Below are 24,901 nucleotides of genomic sequence, written 5' to 3' on the forward strand. Positions count from 1 at the left end.
AAAAGCAATACTTGCAATCATCAAACTTGAAGACAATGAATTCAGACATTTAAATACACAAACAAGTGCTCCTAAGATGCTGCTTGGCCTGCTGTGTTCATCCAGCCTCATACTTTGTTATCTTGTATTTCATGCAGCTGCTTTTGGCAGAAAGAACGCAAGAGATGGATTTTTGACCACAAAACAAAATTAGCTGAAAAAGTTCTCTCTTTCAATAAGAAAACCAATAATAATAAAGGTTAAGAAGAAACATCAGAACACCAAGAATTCAAAGGATAACGAATATGTTCACTTCTACTAATGATCTAAAAGTAATGATTAAAATCTTACACCTCAGCACACAAAGGACTTTCTTTCATCTTCCTTTTATATTGGAAGCTATACCTTTTTAGCTTTATACCTCGTGTGTATATGCTTGAAGTCTTGTCTTCATTATTTTTCTCAGAGTAGCAGATAATAAAATATCTTTTTCTTTCACTCAAGAAAACCTTGTAATTGGCTCCTTGCTGCTGCAGTGAAAATTAGTTAACTACATTTTAATTGAAGTGAGATATAGTTTCATGCCAAAAAAACATATTTTGCCAACTATTTTAACTGTGTGTTTAATTTCCTCCTGTCATAACAATGTAATTACATACTAATGCTGCTGAGACATACCTTAAAATTTATTGAACTGAAATCTTTACTTCAATACAAGTTTACTTTTACAGTTTTTTACTTGTTTAATCAAATGCTAGAGTTGGAACTGAAACTTGCATGTCTCAACTTAAACTTGAAAGGAGATACAGATTATCAGAACAGGAAAATTCCACATGAACAAGTGAACAAAAATAAGAGATTGGAGAGGTAAAGATTATATTAAAACTTACTTAAATTAGAGCCTGAATTGGAAGTTACCCTTAGTCCTTTTTTCCTGAAGATTGCAAACCCATTGCAAGATCCAACTGCACTTCTACCATCAATATCTGGTACAAGATGTCACTGTTCATGTGTGGGAGGGACCAATGAAATATCGGGTGGGAGACCAATCACATCCACATGTTACACTATCCTCAGTTGATGTCCACAGTGCACTTTCAAGAGCACTAGAATGTGGTCAACAGCAAGAAACCTTGTTAATTTCTCCAATTTTAGAACAAAACCATTCACAATGCCCTTGCTGTCAATTAAACTGAAATGGTGCAATTTAGCATTGACTAAGGATCAACATCAGACTACCCTCACCTCTATAGTTCACTAAATATACTGTACGTATGTCCAATGAAGCAGCAGAGGCTCTCTTTCAAAATTAACGTACTCATTGGCATTATGCCTCATAAGAACAATTAATCCTTAACCAAGTATGAAGTGACCTAATCCCCCAGAATCAAACTGGCAAAAACAATTAATTGAATCATATTTAATACTGTTCCTTTTATTTCGTGGTTTTTCACACCAATACTAGAACAGCTTCAACACTGCCTGTTAACAGTGAAACTTCACATACTACCTTCTCCATTTGTCTGTAATGCTAACTGCTGGGATCCCAAATGAACAAAAAACAACTGTGGCCCATTTCAAGAAAAAAAACATTTTTTGATTCCTGCAAGCAAGAAAGTAAAGTATGTAAATCCAAATATATTAAATTAATATACATACTTCTGCTCCTTCATTTATTTTTTACAACTGACTTAAGAAATTAGGATTGTAAAGATCCACTCTGCTACTGCTCTTTTGCTGTCCCATCAGAGTAACAAGATTGTGTTTTCTTAGATGGGCTGCTGCAGTGGTTATAAATATTGCTCTTAAAGAGGAAGAAGCATCATTTCTTGGATGAATTATAGTTCTGAAGACAGTGGCAGCAGCATTTATCCAGAAGTGCTATCAGTAGACAATGGTGCTGAGATAGGACTGCCAAAAAATTGGTTAAGTGGAATTCGACGAAATTAAAGCAGATCAATATAAAGATATTTGAGCTCCAAAGTTATAACTTGTTATAATGGGATGTTGGGCTTAAGATGTAATTAAAGTGGTATTTTCTGGCGTCACGTACTGTTCAAGGACATTATTTTTGGAGAATGTCGATGTGATGTGATATGAAACCACCAGGGGAAAAGCACTTTTTTTTATTTTTAAGGTATAAACTGTTTTCTGCATGTCACAATATGATGGAGAAGTGAGTTTTCCTTGAAAGGGAGATAGGAGTGAAGACCAAATTATTGAAATTGTGCAAAAATGCTATATAAGTCAACTGTCAATGATGAACAAGTTTTTTTATGAATTGAAAACCCAAAAATGCTGTAAATACTCAGCAGGTCATGTAGCACCAGTTGAAAGAAAAACAGATTTAAAGCTTCAGGTCTCCACCTTTTCATCAAAGAGTTTTGGCAAAAGATCATTGATCTTAAATGTTAACTGCGTTATTCTCACCACAGATGCTTTCTGAACCCAGTACGTGCAGCAACTTTTGATCTTCTTTCATATTATTTACATTACTTTGCCCCCAATCCTTCTTTCTGGGGTCCAAGCTCTGAGCGTTAGAAAATATTTTTAAAATGTTGATCTTGTGAGAAGTATCCAAGTAAAAAAAATTACCAACTTTTGTATTCTGTGTCATCTATTTGCAAATTTTTAAGAAGTACTTTATCATGTAAAACCTGCCTAACAAAAAAGCAAAATACCACAGCGCCAAAGAAGAATAATTTGGTCTCAAAACATTAGCTGTTTTGCTTTTCCTAGATTTTACCCGACCTGCTGAATTTCTCCAACACTTTTTATTTGTTTACTGCACTTGAGAAAACATTGTGAAAACTGGAATGTCAAAGATTACCTTAAAAATCTAACTAGGCACAAATTGCAACCATTATTTTTGTTGTAATTACAGTGAGAATGTACTTAGGCATACTACTACTTTGTGTGATATTTTAGTTACTGGATCATTATTTTGAAAACTAATCACCTTTCAAATGCAAAAATGACATCTGGAATTTTTCCACAAATTTATTCAGTAAATCATGTTGGTGGTTACACTGGCATACCAGTGCATTTAATGTTAAGGCACATTTAGAATAAATAAGCACCAGGGATTGCGAATATGCGCTGCTTGAGCTATCACTAGCTAGCACCCTGAAAATAAATGGCACAACTACTGGATAATCATCATTTTCAGCATCACCTTCCCAGGACTGAAGCTGTATTCGAAAAAGATCCAGAACACTCACGGAAGGAATTAAACACTTGCCATTCTCAATTGGATAAAACATTTTTCACTTTTCTAAGCTTCAAAAGATGGCTATCCCATACTGGTGAAAGCATTGGTAAAATCAAAGAAAACAGGTAGTGTGAAAATTAGCAATGTCGTTAAAGTTTGACTGAAGTATGACTCAATCTGTTTGATATATATTTTACAACACTCTCCACTATAATCATTTAATAAACTACAGATTTCTAATAAATTTAGCATTCTAATTCAAACATCCTCTTACTAGATGCACTGCAGTGACATACAATACTCCTTCAACATCTTCCAAACTACAACCATCAACAGTTAGAAGAACAACGGCTACAAGTGTACAGGAATATCACCACCTGTAAAGTCACCTCCAAGGGTCACAATTCTGGAACTCCTTCCCTAACAGTACAATGGGAGCACCTGCACAATAATGACCGCAATGATCCAAGGAGGTGGCTAGCCACCATCATTCCAAGGAAAATTTTGGATGAATAATAAATGCTGGCCTTGCCATTACTGTCCACACCTTCAGGAATGTTAAGTATATATCAATGTCACTGGAATTTCTATTAATAATCAGTAGTTTCTTTAGTAAAGGATAAGGCTTTCCAAAGTGGGGATTGGGACCTCCAGTGGGAGCTGATACTTTTGGAGTCATAAGCTTCAAAGCCTGCCATAATGCTCTCACCAAGTTAAAACAGGCCCTTCTAACCGGCACAGCCTTGTCAGTTCTCACTGCGGGATCCTGACAACTTTAAAGCCACGCAACGGAGTCACATGGAAAATGTTCCAAGGCACTTCACAGGAGTGTAACCAGACAAAACGTAGCAACAATCTAAAGAGAGAAATATTAGGACACAAGACTAAACACTTAATCAAAGACGTAGATGTTAAGGAACTGAAAAGGCAGAGAGATTTAGGGAGGTTATTTCAGAGTTTAGTGCTCAAATAACTGAAGGCAGGACATATACAGTTTATAAAAAAGGTGTAACAGTGTGCAAAAGAAGCTCAGAGCTGAAGGATTGCAGGATTCTGAGTTATGGAATTTAGGAAATTCTCAATCGCACAGATGGAAGACGGACGAGTCAGGTCTCAATAATTTCGACGCCACATGGATGCAAAAGTTTCATAGCACTTCTTGAAGTAGGACGGAAGAGTTCTCAACAGAAAATTTGAAAAGTCAGACTGTGATTTTTAAAGGCACCAGCATCACGAGACCGCCCCGTTTATTTGATTACAAGCACGACTATACATTTAAAAGTACTGCCCTGAATTTTAAAAACCATTGGAGCATTCGAGATGTCACAATGTTGGTACAATTTTCACTGTCCCTCTTAGTCAAAGATGGAACCTGCATCTGGTTGTGTCTCGTTTTGAAGAACGAGCCAGAGCTCTTCAAGTACAGATGAGTTTCTGATCCATGCCAAACTAAACGGTGCAACTGCGAATGGCTGGAAAACCCCGACGGGCGACTACTTAACACGAGCGCAGGTTAGCCTCCAACTCGAGTCCGAGGCTTCACGCAAGGCCTGCGGGCAGGAGGCCGCTGCCAGGAAGGGGAAACGGGCTTTCCGTTCTTCCGAGACAACCCCGTAACCGTGCGGGGTCCGAAAGGGTTGGGCGAAAAAGAAGACTCAGAGCTCACCTGCCGTGCAGTTGCCGCTGCAGTTCGCCTAATCTCGCCAGGAAGGCCGGATCGCTGGCCGCCATGTCCGACACGGCCGGCGCCGGTTTGCTGCGTTGCCATAGCAACTGCACCCAGGCCCGAATTCCGACCCCCCTCCCCAAAAGGCTCATAGCAGTGGCAAAGCTGCCGGTACCTTCCACCGTTCTCATCAATCACTCCCCGCCCAAATACATTCAACTGAACCGGACAGCCGAATAATCTGAAATTAGTCCGGTAGACCCTTGAATCAATAGTTAAGAGACTTGAGGCGGACAGCCAACAATGGAGTGGTATATCAAATAAATGGCATACTGATACAATAGAGGATGCTGCGGCAGGGTGGCAAGAGCCCTACTCGACATCTGTCTATGTTCACCCTAATCTGAATATCCATGTAAGAAACTCTGAAATGAAAATTTTATCTTCTCCTCAAGAGTGGCTTCGCATGCAATTGGTCCGACAGCCACAGTAGAATGTCCTGTCAATTTTAACAGCCATGGGCAAGATTGACCCAGAGTTTCTTCTGCACTCTGGAGCCAAAGGGGGAGAAGGAGTTCAAATGCCTTCACTGTGTGATAAACCGTCAATCAATACGATTTGCTGTTGAATAGCCAGAGGACGTGCTCAGCATTTCGTTAAGGATTCCAGATACTATCTCAAAATTGAAAGGCCAATAAAGGCCTTCAGAATTGCAGGCAGCAACAGAATACCATTACAGATATATGAGGGAGTGCCTACTTCAATTTGGACCTGCCCCTTCTACACTTCTTTGAAGACACAAAATAAGTAATTGTCTTTACAAACTTGGGGAAGGTGATGTGCAATGAGTTGGAATCACTCTAAAGTGCAATTGGTACCCGCTGCTGTGCCCAAACAGAAGACGACCCTCTGAACCAAGCAGAGGTTACCTCCATACAGTGAAACTAGCTTGTTGACTGGAAAATCCCATCTGGTCTTTTTAAGTGGCCTTAAGTGGTCATTATTTGGATTAATCAGCTGCCACCCCATGGTTAAGAGTCCCACCAATGCCCATCCTGGTTGAGGTTCAAAGTCCAAAGTCACTTCATGGTAACATTTCACTGTGAGTTCTCACCCACTTAAAATGAAGTGTTTGGGTGTTCCAGAGACTCCTCACTAAGATATAGGTGAGGGCGCAGTTGAGCTTCCAGTACCCCTTTTCCTTCTGGCCCCATAAAGACAAATTTTAAGGTTGGAAATGCCTCTTTGTCTTATAGACCATATTCTTATTATGAAGGGATTCACTATGGGCATTCTGCAGGTTTCTTAGTTAACATGATGACAGAGCCCCATTGAAATAATAGTACTCTGATTTGTATGAATACACTTGACAAATTGGCACTTTAAAATGAGTACAGAGTGGGAATTTGATCCATTCTGTTTAACTGCCCACCACTCTTTTTGCCCAGCAGGATATGTTACATTTTCCACCTGGGCATCTGAAATATGAAGGTCTTACATTCTCCATTGCATCTTGGTGTCACATCTTCCATTTCTTGCGTAATTATCTTTTGACATTTCTGAGTGAGATCGAAAGAGGACAAAATCCTTCACTTGGATTAATGCTCTCACAGAAGTAAAAATGTCAAGCTTGGAGGTATCATTTAGGTTATACAAAATAATCATCAGAGATTTAATTTCACACCAAGTACTGTTTTATGTTTTAAGGTTCTTTGTATATCAGTTCATTGTATATAGATTCCTAAAGGTTAATTCCCTGATCATTGAGTAATGTTCTTCTTTTTGGTTTTGAGCATTTTCAACAAATACTATGCATAAATACACTCTGAGCAGACTTTGCACTAAATCCAGTATTATATTTTGATGAATATATATCTATTCCTGTTGTTATTTCAATGTGAGCACCTTGTAAGATATTTTAAATTTGTTTTCATTTCCTGATCACAAATCTTTATAAATGTTGGAAATAGCAAACATCCAATCATAAATATAGCAAAAACACAAATAAGAAAATGCATAACATTTTAATATCTAGTTTTGCTTCCAATAGCGGACCATTTGTTTCAAACCCGTCTGGTCCAATTCTCTCTGTGCGCGACTACAATGATAAGTTACAGGATGTAGTTATTATTTCAGCCTAACCCGGAAAATTTATTCACTGCTGTAAAAGAGATAATTACCCAAATGGTTAAATTGTAATATACGTTTAGCAGGTGGATTTGTGTCACTGCAGTAATTGTAAATAATTAGAAAATTGTAGGATGTTCGCTGTTATTGGGAGCTACAGCTCAAAAACAAAAAGGCGTGCTTTTAAACTACAAAAGGTAGCTAACCACTCAGTTCAGAAAAGGATGCCTGGATGATATTGGTGTAACTGAGCAGTATTATTTTACTAGAGGACATATTAAATTGATAGACAACGTAAAAGTCAGTAGCATGTAGTCATGGGGTTATGACAGATTGCCGCTGAGGCAAACTTTGTCAAGAGCAAACAAATATCAGAAGATTCACATCTGAACTCCTCAATGCAGCATATCTTCATTATATTGCAAAATACTGCACAACTTATGCCAATATGTAGAGGGTCGGCAAATCACGTCCTGCACTTTGTACTTATATTCTATTTTATGTTATGCACGTTTGGACCTGCATCAATAATGACAGCCGTAACATTTCAATGAAATCACTGAACCTTATATATGTTACTTACATAGAAGCTGATTAGACATTTCTGCTAACTTTCGTTTCATGAAAAGTGTTCCCAATATCTGATCATCCCCCAAGCAATGAAAATATCTGAGCCTGTATATGTAAATGACACAACAATATTTATTTGGGTCTAGAATTACAACTCGGTAGGGTGAGTGCAATATTGAAATACACGTATTTAACCCTCCGATGTGATCATGTATGTGGTGCGTTGCGGGCTGTTAGATTACTCTGTTTCTTAAATGAACAGAAATTGTTCACGAAATGCAAGAAACTGTTTCCTATCAAAGACTAAAGCACAACGTTCCTAGGATCTAATTGGTAAATAGGTCTGTTAACGTCATTAGGATTCCCCGTAAAGAGATTCGGATCGTTTGTGCCTATTTCCGAAACTCTGCAATACTTCTTGAGACAATGAGATTTGGCACCTATTAAAGCCTAAACATATCGTTTAAAAATCAACTTTTGCGTCTATTCACAAGATACCATCTGTGTAAAGTTAAAAAGGAGTTTATACATTCATGCAATTATATAACTTCAGTAATTATGTCACGATTAGGCAACAAATTAGATAACCGAATCAAGATAAACTGAATCTATTTGACTAAAGAAAAGAATATCTTATTGTTCAGTTCCCTTGGAATAATGACCCCTTCTTAAGTGAATATCTTATGTGTGCTGGATATAGATAGAAACAAAAATTCAATGAATAAATAACTATGTTAATGTAGAGTATAAAGTTCCTTTGATTTTTTTTTAACCGCAGAGCTACTTCTATACCTCACCACCCCCCCCCCCCCCCCCGACTCCCCCATCTCTCTTGTATACATTTGGAGCCAGTCTGCAACATTCTGCCTTCTCTTCTTAATTGCTTCGTTGCCTGGTCCTTCTCTGCCTCCTACTTTGACCTTTTACAAACAGTAACAGCTGACAAACACAGGAGCATCTGTTTCACTTTACTCCAGGCAGATCTTCGCAACAAAATAAAAGATCGTGATCAACAACCTCACAAAGACGAATCGACAATAAATGTAACTGTAATTAGTTGGACAAAACGTTGATGTGGAACATTTAGTATAGGCCCTTAAAATTGTAGAAACGTGATATACAAGTATAATCATGATACATATCAACAGTTGTTCATAATACATTAAAGAAATAAATAATATCCGCGTTGTGCATTCAAATTTACTTTGTTCATGTTGTGTCGCAAGTCGACAACATAATAAAAAGTTGAGTGTGATGTTGGGATCTGCCACATAATCTCGTCAATCACTATAATCTGTGTAAACTCGTTGAAACTCATTAAAATAGCTTTCGCTCATGTAGACACGAGGCTGTATTTCCTCCAAAGTACTCCCGAATAATATTAAAAATCCATCTCGTAAAATAATATTTCAACTAATATTCAATATTGCGTAATGCTCTTACCATTCTTAATTATTAATATATAGTATCTTAAACACATAGTAATATTTTTGAATACTTTTGCTTCATAACATTTGCTACTTTCTCACTGTTTCCGCTGTAACAGCTGCCAAACTGAGGAATGGGTTTTTCGCGTTAGAACTCTTGTAGCGTTCTGAATCTCCCAAAACATAAAAGTGAAAGCGTTGTTCATAATGACAGATTGGTAGTCAAACATATGTAACATGCAGGTGATTAGTCTATTCAAGCTGTATGTTTAATAAACTATAAACAAAGCTTCTTATGTAGATCGGTTCAGTTAGTTAACCCCCGTCCTCTCTTTTCCCATTTACACTCCAGGACAGCGATAGCAACACAGGTCAAATGGTGCGAGCATCCGAGAGGATGCTTAATTAGCCCTGGTTTCCACTGTTAGCGCTATTAGTCAGCTCTATAAATAATGTCAGAGCTAAAACGGCGCTTACACGGAATCATCGGCTGCCACCATCTTTTAAGAGTTACAACCTGAGTTAATAGGATACATTGTATGGTACAGCCACTGTCTGAGTGCCTTTGGCCTTTCCTGCATTAGATTCCCTTTTGTAAACTCCTAATAAATGAGCACTTTTGAAAACTATACCACGACGCCGCTTCGCTTTCTAAACGTCCCTTGTCTATTACATTATTTTTTTGACTGGATGTATTTTTCCCCGATAAATGTTTAACTTCCCATCAGAATAGAAATGCCAGTGGTGGAATATTGCTTCCACTCGTCTTTGTACAATTAGGTTGTGAGCATGAGCGATAATAACTAAATGAAAACATACTAATTGGTTATTTCAGAAACCTTCGCATTTCTTTTCACGCATATAATGATGCTTACATTGGAACGATGTTAATCATTAACACATTATAATCTACATCGTCTAGTGATGATGGATTATTCCGGATCGACAGGTATAACAAACCAGTGACTAACAGTACTGTAAACAAGTTGTGTGTCCCCATGTGGGACTGTTGACGATATTTCCCATGGACCCGCGACCAACACTGTTATGTATAATCGATCTTCAGCAGCAAGTCAAAATAATAATAAGACTAACATACTTTGAACCTGTGATGTTCTGCCTTGCGTAAATGCATTGTTTTAAAACTATTGAACGCATTGTCGCATTTTTCATCGTCGTACGCCAATATTAACACTCAGAAATATTTCATAGAAAGAGAAACGACATCGAAAATGATTTTTATAAATCACACACACAATTTAGCTACAATTTTAAGTCCTCTTAAAACAGGTAATTACAATGTCCCCGAGTGCTGAATTCAACTGTTTCCCTCTGATTGTAATTGTTGGTAGGGAGGAACTAAAACTATCTAAAATGAGGTGATGTAGCCTTTGCAACTGAGAATTCAATGACTAGGGCCAGAGGCTGGCTCGATTGAGTGCGGAAAACAGCTATTGGTCTAGGCACAAACTTACTCTGGTGATTAAGGTGCAAACACCGATTTCGTCCTTCATTTTCACGGTGCATTGGATGATTTTAGGCCAGGATCGGCTGTAATGGATCTATCATCAGGAAACAATTACCTTTTCAGTGTAGTTCAACTGATGATAGACACTGTTATTTCAGAAATAGGATCGTTTTATTTCTTATTACACTAAATAACATCCAGCAGCTTGAAATTGCCATGTTCTTCAAAGCTGCCCATTGGAGAAAATTGCTGCATTTATCACGTTGTGCATCTCTGGAGAACAAAATCCAGCGTGAATCAAACATCAGGCATCCTAAATGTAACAGAAATACATCATTCAATATATCTGGAAATGTTCTAGGCGGTTCAAATATTAATAACTGAATAAATAATAACGCTCAAACTCCATATCAATTTAAATACCCCAGAATGACACTCCACGGGTTGAGGAAATAGGGTTCTGATTTACTTCTAAACCCTTGTACTGTTAGTTCATTGTACATCAAGACCTTACACATTTAAATGAATTGCTTAAAATAATCACTCGCTGTGATTTAATTTTGGGTGATCTTTTAATTTGTAAAGTGGGGCTATTACATACTGATCTTGTACCAGGTTCAGATTATTCAGTGCAAGTGGAAAGACTTTGGTTTGTATGCAACGTCTATGGATCTCTAATGCAGATTTTTTAAAAGACAGGATCAAATTTGTTGCCTATCCTTTCAAAAATTTGTGGGTGTGCATTGCTTCCGAAAGCACATGATTTGCTGACCACGAAGTGCAGTCTACATACTAAAGGCTTCATTTGCCCGCAGCTGCGGTTCACCGAAGCTTTTATAAAGTGGATGTGGTTTCTCGGCCACCTGACTGCATTATAGCGATGATATTATGCCATAAAATGTATAGATGTCCATTTCAACTTTATCTGTGTTGAGCTTCACTTCTCAAACTTACTATCACCATGAGGAGTGGAACTGCCCTAGTTATCTGAAGGATCAGGTGCAGTGTAAGAAACGCGGTGGTGAGTTACAAGAGTCTCTCGTAAAACCAGAAGTACAGTAATTGGTAACAGGCTACGCTGTGAGTAGTGCAGCCAAGTGGGTCTCGCCAGCACGACACGATATCTAATAAATATGAACCCGGGACATACTTTTATCACCGACGCGAGAGGATTAAGTTCGATTACCTGGTGCATCAATAATTTATAGCGCATAGTATCATAGAATCATAAAATCGACACTTCTGCGTTAACGATTTTGCCTTTTTAATATTTTCATGGTATTTATTTTGTCGTGAATTCTTTTCCGCGTTAACATTAAAATCGCCATTTTTATATCCTGTTATCGTAAATGCGAATTTTCCACAGTGACCAATGTGTATCCTATAGGTACACCTGCAATAAAGAAACGCGTCCTTCAGATAATGGAGAAGCCGGTTTCAGTAATAAATCCTTCGTTCGGTGTAAATGATTTGTGTGGATAAAAAGTCTTCTTGTTTAAAAAAAGCTTAGAAAAGCTTTTGCCACGCCAGAAAAATTTGTCGCTCAGTACATTGGTGTTTGAAGCACTAATCAAAATAATTCTGTGGAGAGTCTCCTTTTTTAATATAAATATGCAGCGTATAGCTTGTAAGTGTACACAAGTACTAAATAAACAATTACGGTATTGACTTTGGAATGACATCTCTATAAAGCCCGCTGAGCGTCACGTGTTTAATCATTAAAATTGTAATAATTAATACTATATTGAGCCAATATTTCAGAACATGTTTCTGAAAACATTACCACAAAAAGCTACAGTTGAAATCACAAGGCGGATAAATCAAAATCAAGATACTATTTAGCGATAATTATCACTGCGTTGACTATGGCTTTATAATGTCGTGTGAGATCCTTTTTAATTATAAATTACGCATTCTCCATATGAGGTGCGAACTGCAATATTGAATTCCACCCAGTTTGTGTTCCAGTGTTTGGAATAATGCTCACGACGTTGAAATGACAAGGTTCACTTCTGAAATGTATACTCTCTTGTTTTGACTGGGTGCACTGGCTGTTTCCCGACCGTGTTTCACAGCTGAGGTGCCTAATTGTCAGCTCCTTCAACAGACACTAATCAAGCAATTTCCCCATCCCAGCCCCATCAAATTGCTCTTTAGCTGTTGAACTGTAGAGTTTTGCTCCTCTTTTCTCATGCTAATCACGGCCATTCATGCGCTCACTGTGAGGCTATTTGTAGTGGGAATAAATACCCTTGTTTGCCTGCCGCATGATTAATTGATATTGTTATATGGCTTTTGTTTGTGCTACCGGGAGCTGAAAGGCAGCACATATTGTATGTGACGAAGGGAGACAGAAACATCATTTCACCGCTGGGGTCTCCGAAAGGTCGAGGAAGGTTCCAACTGCATTATTCATCGTATTCATTTTTCCTCATTAAAAATATGATGAAAGCTTAAAATAGGGGGCTCGAGGTTTTATTGACCAGTCCCTTCAGCCACATAGAAACAGCCTGATCACACACATTTAGACAGCTGCAGCTTTCTGCAAGTCTCTTGTTTAGATTTTTTTTGTCTTTGTTGCCAACACTAAAGCTATCTAAAGCTGCATATGTCTGAAGAACTGTATTTCTCATCTGTTGTAAATTAATATGGTAATACCATCGACTGGTATTTCTGTCTGATGCTTTTCAACGTTTTTCCTCCTGAATTACAAAAAACAGAGAATTTTCCTTTTCCTGTGCAGAGAGGTAATTGATATGCCGCATCAGGGGTCAGGATTTGCATAAGAATTAAGTGCAGTAAATTAATTTAATATTCCATGCACATCTACAATTATTCCTGCAGACCTTTGTTTCACTGTCTTAGAGATAGAGGTTCAGCTGCTCTTCAGCCAAACGACATCTGTGCTGTTAATAATTTGATAAACAGCTAATACAAATAGTTTCTGAATTATCTGGCTGCCCAGGGACTAGTCAGAGAGACTTGCAACATTTGGCATGGTGTTTTATGTGGAGCAGGTTTTATCTGACGAATGACGAAATTCATTCGCCACAACCTTGGATTCAATTATTCGTTCGATTCAGATAACACGAGGAAGCAGTCAGGAAGACGATTTGTATATTTGGGGTCTCAATTCACACACTTAAAATAAAAGCATGACCCCCACCGATTGAGTGATCAATATTTAACATTTGTAACCATTGCCATAAGACTTTTATTCACATTGATTAACTGGGGTCGATCTGCATTTGGAACATTTGTTACACACTCCAGCACAATAACTAACTTTAAATACGTGACCAGAGATAACAAAGTGTGGAGCTGAATGAACACAGCAGGCCAAGCAGCATCTGAGGAGCACAAACGCCGACGTTTCGGGCCTGGACCCTACATTTCAGATTATATAATTATTTCTAGACATAGTGACCCCTTTTCAGTTTACCACTAAATATCGTGTAATTGATTGTTGTTCTTAGTGATATTCCTGAAATTCAGCTTCATGCTGACATTTTGTATTACAAATTTTGCAATAATACTACCAATTTAGAAACTCAAATGAATTACAATACATGCCAAGTCCAACACAGTGTACCTGAAAGAAGCTACCTTCGGGATTCCTGCTTTTGCCTGAATGTTATAAGTAATCAGCTGATCGACAAGTTCAGCAGGCGACATATTCGTTCCAATTCAGTAACTCCTTTTTCAAGTACCTGGTCAAAAAAAGACAAATCGCGTATAATTAATTTGGTAGGAAAAAACATTTTTGTCGAGATAAAACTTTTGTATCATTTTTCCCATGCAACAACGACTTTCAGCATGAAAAAACCCTAGGACCTTCACTGAAGTGCTCGATTATGGTAAAGCCAATTACCTAATACCATGCCGTTTTACGTCTACAACTTTCTTAAGCTTATCACATTGGCAGAGGAGCATACTTTTTGTACTTATTGGAATGGTAGCTGATTTTGTACCATATGCAAAATGCCACATGTCCATACGACTATTTGGCGGAAGTTTTGAAGCAAACGATGTCACAAATTAAGTAGAAAAATACATACGTGTTATGGTCTTTAGCGTATGCTGCCCTCGCCTGTCGTCAATGTAACAACTTGCATTTAATATGAGTACATTGTTGGAATTCCATTTAAACGTTTTAAGGTTTATATCTTTTCCATTTATGTTTGTCTCTTTGTATGTTTACATTTTAATGTACACAGACATAAAACGTGAATAGATCAATGATATATTTCCCCTTTTCGGAGTTCTCACACGAGTAACTGTAACAGCCCACTCATGTCAAGAGGAGTCTTAGGAACCTTCCTGAAGCTGCAACAGTCGGGTTAACAGAAAAAAGTAAATCCCTGGGTTAACATGACTTCCAGCCTTCTACTGCTTCACTCATACCTTGTGCAGTGATCATTAACAGCGTGCGACAGAAATTGTTTCTTTCCCCATTTAAGTTAAAACAACTTCATTATAACAGAGACATACAGATGGGAATGTAGCGAACAGATATAAAGGGAAATTAGAGAAACACGCCACTTCACCATTTAAACCATACTGTTTGATTTCGTAGCAAGTATTTCAGTTAAGTGCGTGTACTTGAGAGTTGAATAATAGTTTAGACGCCACGTTTGGATATATTCACCAAAGCACGCTTTCAAATCAATTCTTAAAATTTAGAGTATTCAATAGTCGAAGTTGTGGAGAGATATTATAGACACCTACTTTAAGTTTGGGCATTTACACAGCGGACCAAGAGCATTTCACACACTGGGCACCAGCGCATACGAATTATCTTGTGTCAAAATTTTACAAAGCTGTGATTATCTTCTGATTAGACAGTTTATATAAAAACGTTTAAGCGACGGAACTATGCAAAATTTACCATTTCTGTTTTTCTTAAAAATAAACTGGCCAACAACGCTTAAAACGAAAGTACTTCGAAACGATTGCCGATTGCACTCTGGCTGAGCAGTATCACCATTCTTTTGGCGATGTTGTTTACATTGTTTAATGAGAAATATCAAATTTTGACTAAAAGAATTAACCTTTGGTATATATTTTGGTGTAAGTAGATAGTTCCTCACCTGCGCTGGCCTGTATCCGTGATCTCCTCCTCGTGCTGCGATTGGTATTCTTACTTACCTAGCAACCAAACCCATGATACGAGGCATCTGGTGCTCTGCCCTATATATGTTACAGAATAAAGGGAATGTTACAGCTTCGTGTGGAGAAAATCGCTACGGCACCCCCGCCGTGGCTCTGTAATTTACCCATTTACACCATTATGTGATAAATGTCGGGAATACCAACTCAAACAATCTTAACATTTATATTGCTGGAGTCTTGGCACCAAAGCCGTTTGCTTTTATTCTGATTAGTGCCTTCCCATAGGTTTTCCATGCTTATTTATTTGTCAACGAATGTAGAAAAGCACTTCCAAACAATTATACCTAAAGATCTGTGGTAACATGAGGTGGCAAGTACAACATTCTCGCCTCTCCTAGCTGTTGGAAGTAGCAGGAGACGTTTCCGAATCCGAGTTACCTTCAGCTAACAGTTTAGTTCACGTGTACTTCAGGATCGGGTAAAAATTGCATTTTACATAGGAACGTGAACATCAAGTGAAAAGTTCGTACTAGCCTTCGCTCAGAAGAGGCGAGATTTAGACTCAGCAGACCAATATTCTAATTTGGCTGGAACATCAACAGTGGGTTCCGGACCAACCAAGTATTTCTGAAGAAGGGTTCAGACCCGAAACGTCAGCTTTCCTGCTCCTCTGATGCTGCTTGGCCTGCCAATTCTACACCTTGTTATCTCAGATTCTCCAACATCGGCAGTTCCTATTATCTCTGAAAGTATTTACGTTATCTTCTCTATTATGCATTTTTATTGTAACAAAGACTATTGTTACGAAGCTGACAACATATCAGTGTAAATCATATGACTAGCTTATAGCAGTTGGATATGTTTATATATATATTTATCTAAATGGCTGAAGACAGCTACCACCAAGGCCTGATTGTGAAAATATTTGGATTTCTGGAGATCAGATCGCTGGGAATTTGTTTCTATCCAGCGGCGTTGCTCTCGATCGAGTGGGCAAGGCAACGGGTGGGGTTCGCTGACTTAGTTGGGAGCTAGCTCCGAAAATGTGTCTGAAGATGGACGAAATATTAAAGGTTAGGGAGAGAGTAATGTATTAGCGGAGACAGGTGGGGAGCCCTTTACGAAATCCATTAATCAGTTGTGAGACAGGTAGAACAGTGGAGCTGCAGATTTCCTCCGACAATCTCGATTTTTAGAATTCCAGGCGCCCAGACAAACTGCACACCTCAGAATTTTAAAAATTTGCATTACTTACAATAATTGGTCCTATCAACAGGGACTTGTTTGAAACGCTGTAGCAACAGTTCCCACGACCGCACCTCCCCCCACCCCGAACTGATTGGACAATTTACCGGAAAATAAGAGTGGAAGGAGAGATTTTATTTTTAAAAAGTTTTTGAACTCCAAAGAAAATAATTTTCTGTTCTCCTCATTTCTTAATCGGAAAATAGAAACTTATATTTGCACTGTGCCTTATTAGACCCTCAGCATACGTCAAGTGCCACATAACTCAATAGTCTACTTTTGAAATGCAGATATTCGAATATAAGGTAACGGATAAAAATTGAAGCTTGTCTAATGAGGAAGAAACAAATGAACGCTGCATGTTCACACTACACATAAGGGACACAACAAACGTCTTTCAATCAATTTACTCAAAAGATTTTTTTCTCAATTTTTTTTGGAAATTATGTACTCATTTCATGTTTTGCTGTTTAAAAGATTGTCTTCAAATTTGAAATCTGGTTTTACTGTTTCTTTCATAATTATGTAAATCATGAACATTGTAAAAAGAAGTCGGTGTCTGTCAAGTTCATCGTGGCTGTTTACATTTTCATCCTACCTTTCTTTGAGAAAAGACGGATGCCTGCTTCAACCACTCCAGCTTGCTTTTAAAAGAATTCTGCACAAGTATGCTGGACGTCAGCATTATCCTTAACATTGGCATTGATCATATACCAAGTGGCAACATAAATTAGTATAAACTTAACGACTTTGAAAATAATTAGAATTGGTGAAAACGTAAGAAGAATAAGACCAGAACATGTCAGTGCAAAAGTAATATACTGTGGATGCTAGGAATCTGAAATAAAGACAGAAAACGATGGAAATATTCAGCAGGTCTGGCAGCTTCTCTGAAATCAGTCAACATGAAAGTTTGATTAATTTTTGTGAGGATAAGTAGTAGTGTTTGTTTATTACTATTTTTCTGCCCATGGTTTTAGAATTTTGGTTAGAATGCAAATACTGCACTTTATGCCAGCTTTTCCATTGTTCATTTTATTTTTAAACTCTAATAATATAAAATAGAACTTTATTTGTTTTAATTTTTGGAATTTATTATATGCTAATTTGTCATTCAGGTAAATTAACCCTTGGTGACCAAAACACTCAAACATCAGATACAATTCTGTCTGTTTTAGTTTCAAATGAATAGAAAACATAGAACATGAATATATGTAAGAAGTTTCATCACTTCAAAATTAGTCACCAATTACGCATTTGTGAGAGAAAGGAATTTTAGAGGGTATTAAAAATAAAACAAAAAAGGAAGGGTTTTGTATCAGTTAAAATTTTAAAATATGTAAGGCCTGTAAAGAAAATTCACCATGTTCTAAGCTACATTTTGGGACAGCTTTACACTGAAAATCAAAGGTGTTTTTATAGTTCATGCCATTCAACTGGGGTAATGTATAATCAATGCTATTTTCCTTTTCCCCGTTTTGAACGCAGATGTCACATTGGGAAACAACAGTATACTGAATATCACCTGAGCTTGCAAAACAATGCTATTATAAGATTCATGGCTCCTTAAACCATATCTGCTTATGAAACAATAAAGTAATAATGTATGAAACTGGTGCCTGGCATCCCTTTGGGATCTGAAAAGAGCATTGTGTGCTGATCACTTTATCATAGCATCACCAAATTATATTTGCTTGTTTATATAGTTCAAAAATTCATTTAGTTCAGAACATCAGTATTAAGCCTTGTATTGTTAGTGGATTATGCAGTGTTATGACCAGACCAAGCTGTGTCAAAATATATTAAGAAGATAATCTAGACCCTAACAGTTTAAAGGGAAGTGTAAGGCATTGTGTTCGAGATGCAATTCGTTTGGTGAAACTACCAGACTTGAAACAAAACACACTTTATTCATCCACCATAATTAAAATACAGACAAAACAAAAAAAATGAATTGGCTTAACTGTAACTCTATTGAAATGCTTACCAAAGTAATACTTACATTAACTACTACTAATTAACTGTTCCACAATTAGAACATCCAATAAGCACGCCCTTGACAAAGGCAAATACTGTAAAATAGATCGTCACACATGCAATTCTAGCAGCAGGAAGAGAATCCCAGTTTTTAGCTGTAACACAGAGAGGAATAAGAGCTGCCATATCCAGCTTCAAGACCCCAGCAACTGCTACTGAAGGTTAAAACTTAAAAAAACTGGGCTGTGGGAACTTGCCTCCATCAATTCCAGGTGTTTCTACTGTTCCAACTTAAAAGAAACTGAAGGCCTCACAAGCTGTATGCTTTTTTGGCTTTGGAGCAGGCTGCTCATCATCTTTGTTTCAACCTTTCTTCATGAAAAAAGTACAAAATATGCCTCTTAAAGCCATCATATCAGCCTACTTCCCCCTTTTAAAAAAAATGAACCATCACTGTACAGAGATGGCTTCATTTTTAAAAATCTTTAACCTTACGACATTAATACTCAACAATACATATTCATAACATTGACTGTAAGCATGAAAATGGTTACTGCTACAGCCCATTACAGTATGTTTCTCCCACCACCAAATACCTCTGTCTTCCTTCATTAATTTTGTGACAATACATCAACAATTACATTCTCGCTTCCTGCCATGTGTATAATTGTAAACTCTCCCAAATGTGGAATAGGGTATGAATCAGATTTTGCAAGTGCATTGATTTTGTGATAATCTACAAGTAGTCATTGGGTACCATTTGGTTTTGCCGCCAATAACATGGGTGAGCCTCAGTTGCTACAACTCACTTCAATTATGTTTGTCTTTGAGCGTGCGGTGAATTTCTTTTTGAAACCTTGCCAACTTTAGAGGGTTAAGTCTATAAGCATTTCCAATATCTACCTCATGAATAATCAGATTGGTACTTCCCAGCTTACACTCACATATCTCTCCACATGATTGTAATAAATCTTGCAGGCCATTTCAAGAACAATACAGCATGGATATAGGCCCTTCGGCGCTCCATGCCTGCTCTGACACATTTTGTCCTTCCAAACTAAAACTGTCTTCACTTATAGGATCCATATCCCTTTATTCCCTTCCGATTCAAGTTTTCATCCAGGTGCTGTTTGAATGCTGCTATTGTGTCTGCATTCATCACCTACTCTGTCAGAAGGTCCCAGGCACTCACCATCCTTTGTGTGAAACATTTACTTCACGCATATGTTTTAAGCTTCCCCCCTCATGCCTTGAACCTGTGTTCTGTAATAACTAGCCACTCCACTCTAAAAAAAGCCTCATACTTTCCACTCTATTCATGCGATTCACAATCTTATAAAGCTCTATCAGATTACCCCTCAACCTCCTGAATTCCAGTGTAAATAAACCTAGCCTATCTAACCTTTCTTCATAGCTAAAATCCCTCATACCAGGCAACATCCTGGTAAACCTTTTCTCTGCCCCCTCCAAAAGCATCCACATCTTTCTGGTAGTGTGGTGACCAGAACTTTACACAATAACTGACTGAAGTTCTATAAATCTGCAGCATCACTTGTCTATCATTATATTCAATGCCCCTTCCAATAAAGGCAAACCTGCTATAGGTCTTTCTTACTGCCTTATCTACCTGCGCTGACCCCTTCAGTGATCTGTGGACCTACACACCAAGATCCCTCTGCAGATCAATACTCCTAGAGGTTCTGCCATTCACTGTATAATTTCCACCTGTACTTGTTCTTCCAAAGTGCATCACCTGACATTTGCCCAGATTAAATTCCATTGCCATTTTTCTGCCCATGCCTTGAACTGATCCACATTTTCTGTATTCTCTAACAAACCTCTCCACTATCCACAACTCCACCAATCCTTGTATTGTCCTCAAACTTACTAATTAGACCAGCCACGTTTTCCTTCAAATCATTTATGTAGAACACAAACAGCAGAGGTCTCAGCATTGATCCCTGTGGATCACAATGAGTCACAGCCTTTCATTCAAAAAGCAATCTTCCACAACTACCTTCATTCTCCTATACCTAAGCCAGTTATGTATCCATCTTACCAGCTCACTCCTGATACCATGTGACTTCACCTTTTATACCAGTTTGCCAATGTAGACTTTGCCAAAGGCTTTATTTAATTCCATGTAGACAACATCAACTACTTTTCCCTCATCAAACATTTTCGTCACCTCCTCAAAAAACGCAATCAAGTTTGTGAGGCACAACCTCCCCCACATGAAACCATGCTGTCTATCGCTAAACAGTCCATTTGCTCCTAAATGTATACAGATTTTGTCCCTGAGAATCTTTTCCAATAATTTTTCTACCACTCACAAGCCTGTAATTTCCTGGATTATCTCTGCTCCCTTTCTCAAACAATGGGACAACATTGGCTATTCTCCAGTCCTCTGGGACATCACCTGCAGCTAAAGAGGATATAAGGATGCCTGCCAATTCTCCAGCAATTTGTTCTCTTGCCTCCCTCAATATTCTGAGATAGATCCCATCAGGACCCAAGGACTGATCAACCTTCATACATTTTAAAATGCACAATGCCTTTGCTTTTTTAATAGCAACTTGGCTGAGAAATCCCTTCCTGAGATCATCCTTGACTAATTCCTTTTCTTTGGTGAATATCGATACAAAATATTCATTTAGGGCCTCACCTACCTCTTCTGGCTCCACACGTAGATTCTTTCCTTTGTCCTTGAATGGGCCAGCCATTTCCCTGACTACTCTTTTGCTTTATATCTAAGTATAAAAAGTCTTGAGATTCTCCTTGATCCTGTTTGCTACTGATTTTTCATGACCTCTTTTAGCCATTCTAATTCCTTGTTTAAGTTCTTTTCTACTTTCCCTGTATGTTTCAAAAGCTTCATCAGTTCCCATCCCCCCAGAACTTGCATATGCTTCTTTTTTGACCAGGATCATAACATCCCTGGTCATCCAAAGTTCATGTAACGTGCCATGCCTATCCTTCATTCTCACAGGAACATGCCACTCCTGAACTCTTATCAATTGCCTTCCTGTAATTTAACACCTTTACCCAAGGACTGCTGTAATCCCTATCCATGAGTATCTTAAAATTCACAGTATTATGGTTACTATTCTGGTCATCATTCAGGCCATTAATTTTGATTTTCCTCTGGAAGGTAACTCATTAATTTATCACAATTTTTGAGAACTTCCTCATTGTCCAACTTAATTTGAACAAGGTCCAATTCAGAATCATCTGAATTTGGTTTTTGACATTGTACTGTAATAAATAATGCCTTCTTCTATTGCTTTCCTTCCCTACCAAAATATCTTTTGAGAGTATTGAGAGTATGATAAACTATATGGAATTTCCTTCTATCTGGTATTCTTATTAAGTAACTCACTTCACTCAATTTCCATTCAATATTATAAGGCCCACTAAACCTTTCCTTTAAACATTCACCTAACACTGGCAGTAATACGAACACCTGATCACCATGGCCAAAATTATAAATTTTTGGTTTCTTCTCTGCTTCCCGCTTCATCAGATGCTAAGCTACTTTTAAAAGCTGTCGAGCCAACTCACCCACTCTATTTAATCTTTGCCTAAAATTTGATACATTGTCCAAATGTTTGGTGCCTGAACTCAGACTTACCAATTTCTCAATTCATTTCAGTGGTTCTCTCACCGCATGCCCAAAAACTAACTCAAATGGACCAAATTTAGTTGATTCATTAGGTGCATCCCAAAATTGTAAAAGATACAAGTCAAATTTCTTTATCCCAATCCTCTGGATAGTCTCGACCATAAGGCCTCAACATGATCTTTAAAGTTTGATACCACCGATCTAATGCTTCCTGCGACACCGGATGGTACACAATGGATTTATTTCTATGCTATCTTTAACATCTTCCAATAATTTTGATGTAAAATTTGACCCTTGATCCAATTGTCTTTCTGTGGGTAGTCCGTATCTAGAAAAGAATTTGAGTAACTCTTCGATAATCCTTTTAGCCACAATACTGCATAATGGAATGGCCTTTGGAAATCTAGTAGACTCATCCATTAAAATCAACAAGTACTGATTCCTACTGTTTGTTTTTGGTCGGGGTTCTATGCAATCAATTAAGATACTTGTAAAATGTTCCTCAAATGTAGTAATTGGTACTAAGGGTGCTGGTTTTATCACTGCTGAGGTAATCCAATTACCTGACATATGTGACATGTCCGGAAAAATTCTACCAAATCCTTATGCAGTTCAGGGCAATAAGAACATTTTTGTATCTTGGTTTGAGTTTTCCTGACTGCCAGATGACCTGCTACTGGTAGTTTGTTTGCTATCTGCAACACCTCCTTTCCATAACCCATTGGTCACACCACTTGATGAACTTCTGCCATTTTTCATCCACCTGGGCATGTGATGGTCTCCATTTCTTCATCAAGACATCATTTTTAAGATAATAACATTCTGGGATTATATTCAGTTTCTTCTTCTGTGTACCCTCTTTGAAAAACTGCTTTCTGCTGCAATTCAGCTAATTTCTCTGAACTAAAAGTATTCATGCTGGCCTCGACATCTTCTTGATTTTTCCCAACCATTTGAACAAACATAGTCGCTGATAATTAAACTTCAATTTCCTTATCTTTACTTTTTGATTTCTCCTCATGTTTCCACCTGTGGCTTTGTGACCTTGCTACTAGACAGTCGGGAAAAATCTCAAGATATACTTCCCGTAACACCTCATTTGCCTGATCTTCTACTGGATTTTCAGTCACAGTATGCATCACTTGTGATCCAGCTATATCATTACCAAGGATAAAATGTATTTCTGGATCAAGAATTTCCCTATTACTCCTACCACCGGTTCAACACATTTCCCCAGACTCTAACCTCACCTTTTATAATGGAACACTGCATTTCTCACCACAACTTCTACATATTACCACTTTTTTGGCATTACTTCTTCGAATTACGTATCTCCTCATCTCTCACCAAAGATTGTATTGCAACTATATCTTTTAAAATTTAAATTTCTTTACCTTCTCCTCCCAGCATACTTAAGTAAACCTTACCCATGCAAGTAAACTCTTGAGAGAGATATGACATTTTCTTCCCAGCCAACCCCTGAGCAGGTTGTACATTCTTTTGTAGCTTGTAGCTTCCAATGTGCTTTCCTATATCACTTGAATTAAACTCTTTGGTTTATTCTGTTTCCCCACATGAGTCTTTCCAATGTTTTTTGTTCAAGCTGCTTCATTTGAAATTGAATTTTAGCCAATTTACAAAGATTCCGATAGCATTTCCCACAATCATCAATGTTGAACTATTGCTGCAGTTACCTCCCCTTTTCACATGGACAAAGGCAACCCCAACTCCAGCTTGTCAGGCAATTCCAAAAGCTTTGCCTTGCTGACTTTCTGTAAAACTCCAGATGTGACTTCTGGCACCCCCAGGAAACTGAGAGTGACTGAAAGAGCCATTACTGCACAAGGCAAACCCTACCTAAACCAACTGAGTTCAACACCTGAAAACAGAACACCAACACTCACCACTCACTGCCTTTAAGTCCAATAATCCTAAACCCAAACTGGAATTAGAGATTTTGATCCTGACATGATCCTCCAGTTTGTTACAGAGCACACCAAACCCACTGAAAAAATTAAAAAGATGGTCTAGACCCTAACTTATTTTTGTCTTAAAGGGAAATGAAGGCACTGTGTTCTAGATGCAATTTGGTTGGTCAAACAACCAGGCTTGAAACAAAATACACTGTAATTACAATCCAGACAAAATAAAAATAAAGTAAAAGAATTGGCTCAACCATAACTCTATCAAAATGCTTAACAAAACAACATATTTTATCTACAAACAATGAACTTTTCCAAAGTATAGGCATTCCATAAGCACCCGCTTGGCAAAGGCATATTCAGTAAAATAGTTTGTCTCACATACAATTCTAATAGCCCAAAGATAACCTCAGCTTTTTGCTGTAACAGAGAGAGGAATAAGAGCTTCTACTTCCAGCTTTTAAGACCCCAGCAACTGCTGCTGATGGCTAAAACTAAAAGAAATCCTGGTTCTGTGGGTATTTGACCCCACCCATTTAGGCTGCTTCCATTGTTCCAACTTAAAAAAGAAATTC

General features: G+C 37.9%; 1 protein-coding gene and 1 long non-coding RNA gene across 4 annotated transcripts in view; both read right to left on the bottom strand.

Annotated features, from left to right (window-relative positions):
* Window positions 1–4,995, bottom strand: part of kiz (kizuna centrosomal protein) — a 172,638-nt gene extending 167,643 nt beyond the window's left edge. For 2 of the 3 annotated variants that reach the window (XM_059648349.1, XM_059648348.1), the window contains exon 1: window positions 4,857–4,959. In XM_059648349.1, the coding sequence (XP_059504332.1) occupies window positions 4,857–4,921 (65 nt within the window). In that variant the 5' untranslated portion in view covers window positions 4,922–4,959. Of the gene's footprint in view, window positions 1–4,856 lie in introns of all 3 variants that reach the window. The other variant, XM_059648350.1, reaches the window with a different exon arrangement.
* Window positions 4,996–9,062: 4,067 nt separating this feature from the next.
* LOC125455109 (uncharacterized) lies at window positions 9,063–15,705 on the bottom strand. The gene is made up of 4 exons (XR_007248150.2): window positions 15,539–15,705; window positions 14,041–14,158; window positions 11,635–11,841; window positions 9,063–10,761 (listed from the first exon to the last, which is right to left on the bottom strand). It is a non-coding gene; the product is annotated as an uncharacterized LOC125455109 (long non-coding RNA).
* Window positions 15,706–24,901: the final 9,196 nt, after the last annotated feature.

This window comes from Stegostoma tigrinum, chromosome 9 (genome assembly GCF_030684315.1).
Source record: "Stegostoma tigrinum isolate sSteTig4 chromosome 9, sSteTig4.hap1, whole genome shotgun sequence".
Classification (NCBI taxonomy): Eukaryota; Metazoa; Chordata; class Chondrichthyes; order Orectolobiformes; family Stegostomatidae; genus Stegostoma; species Stegostoma tigrinum.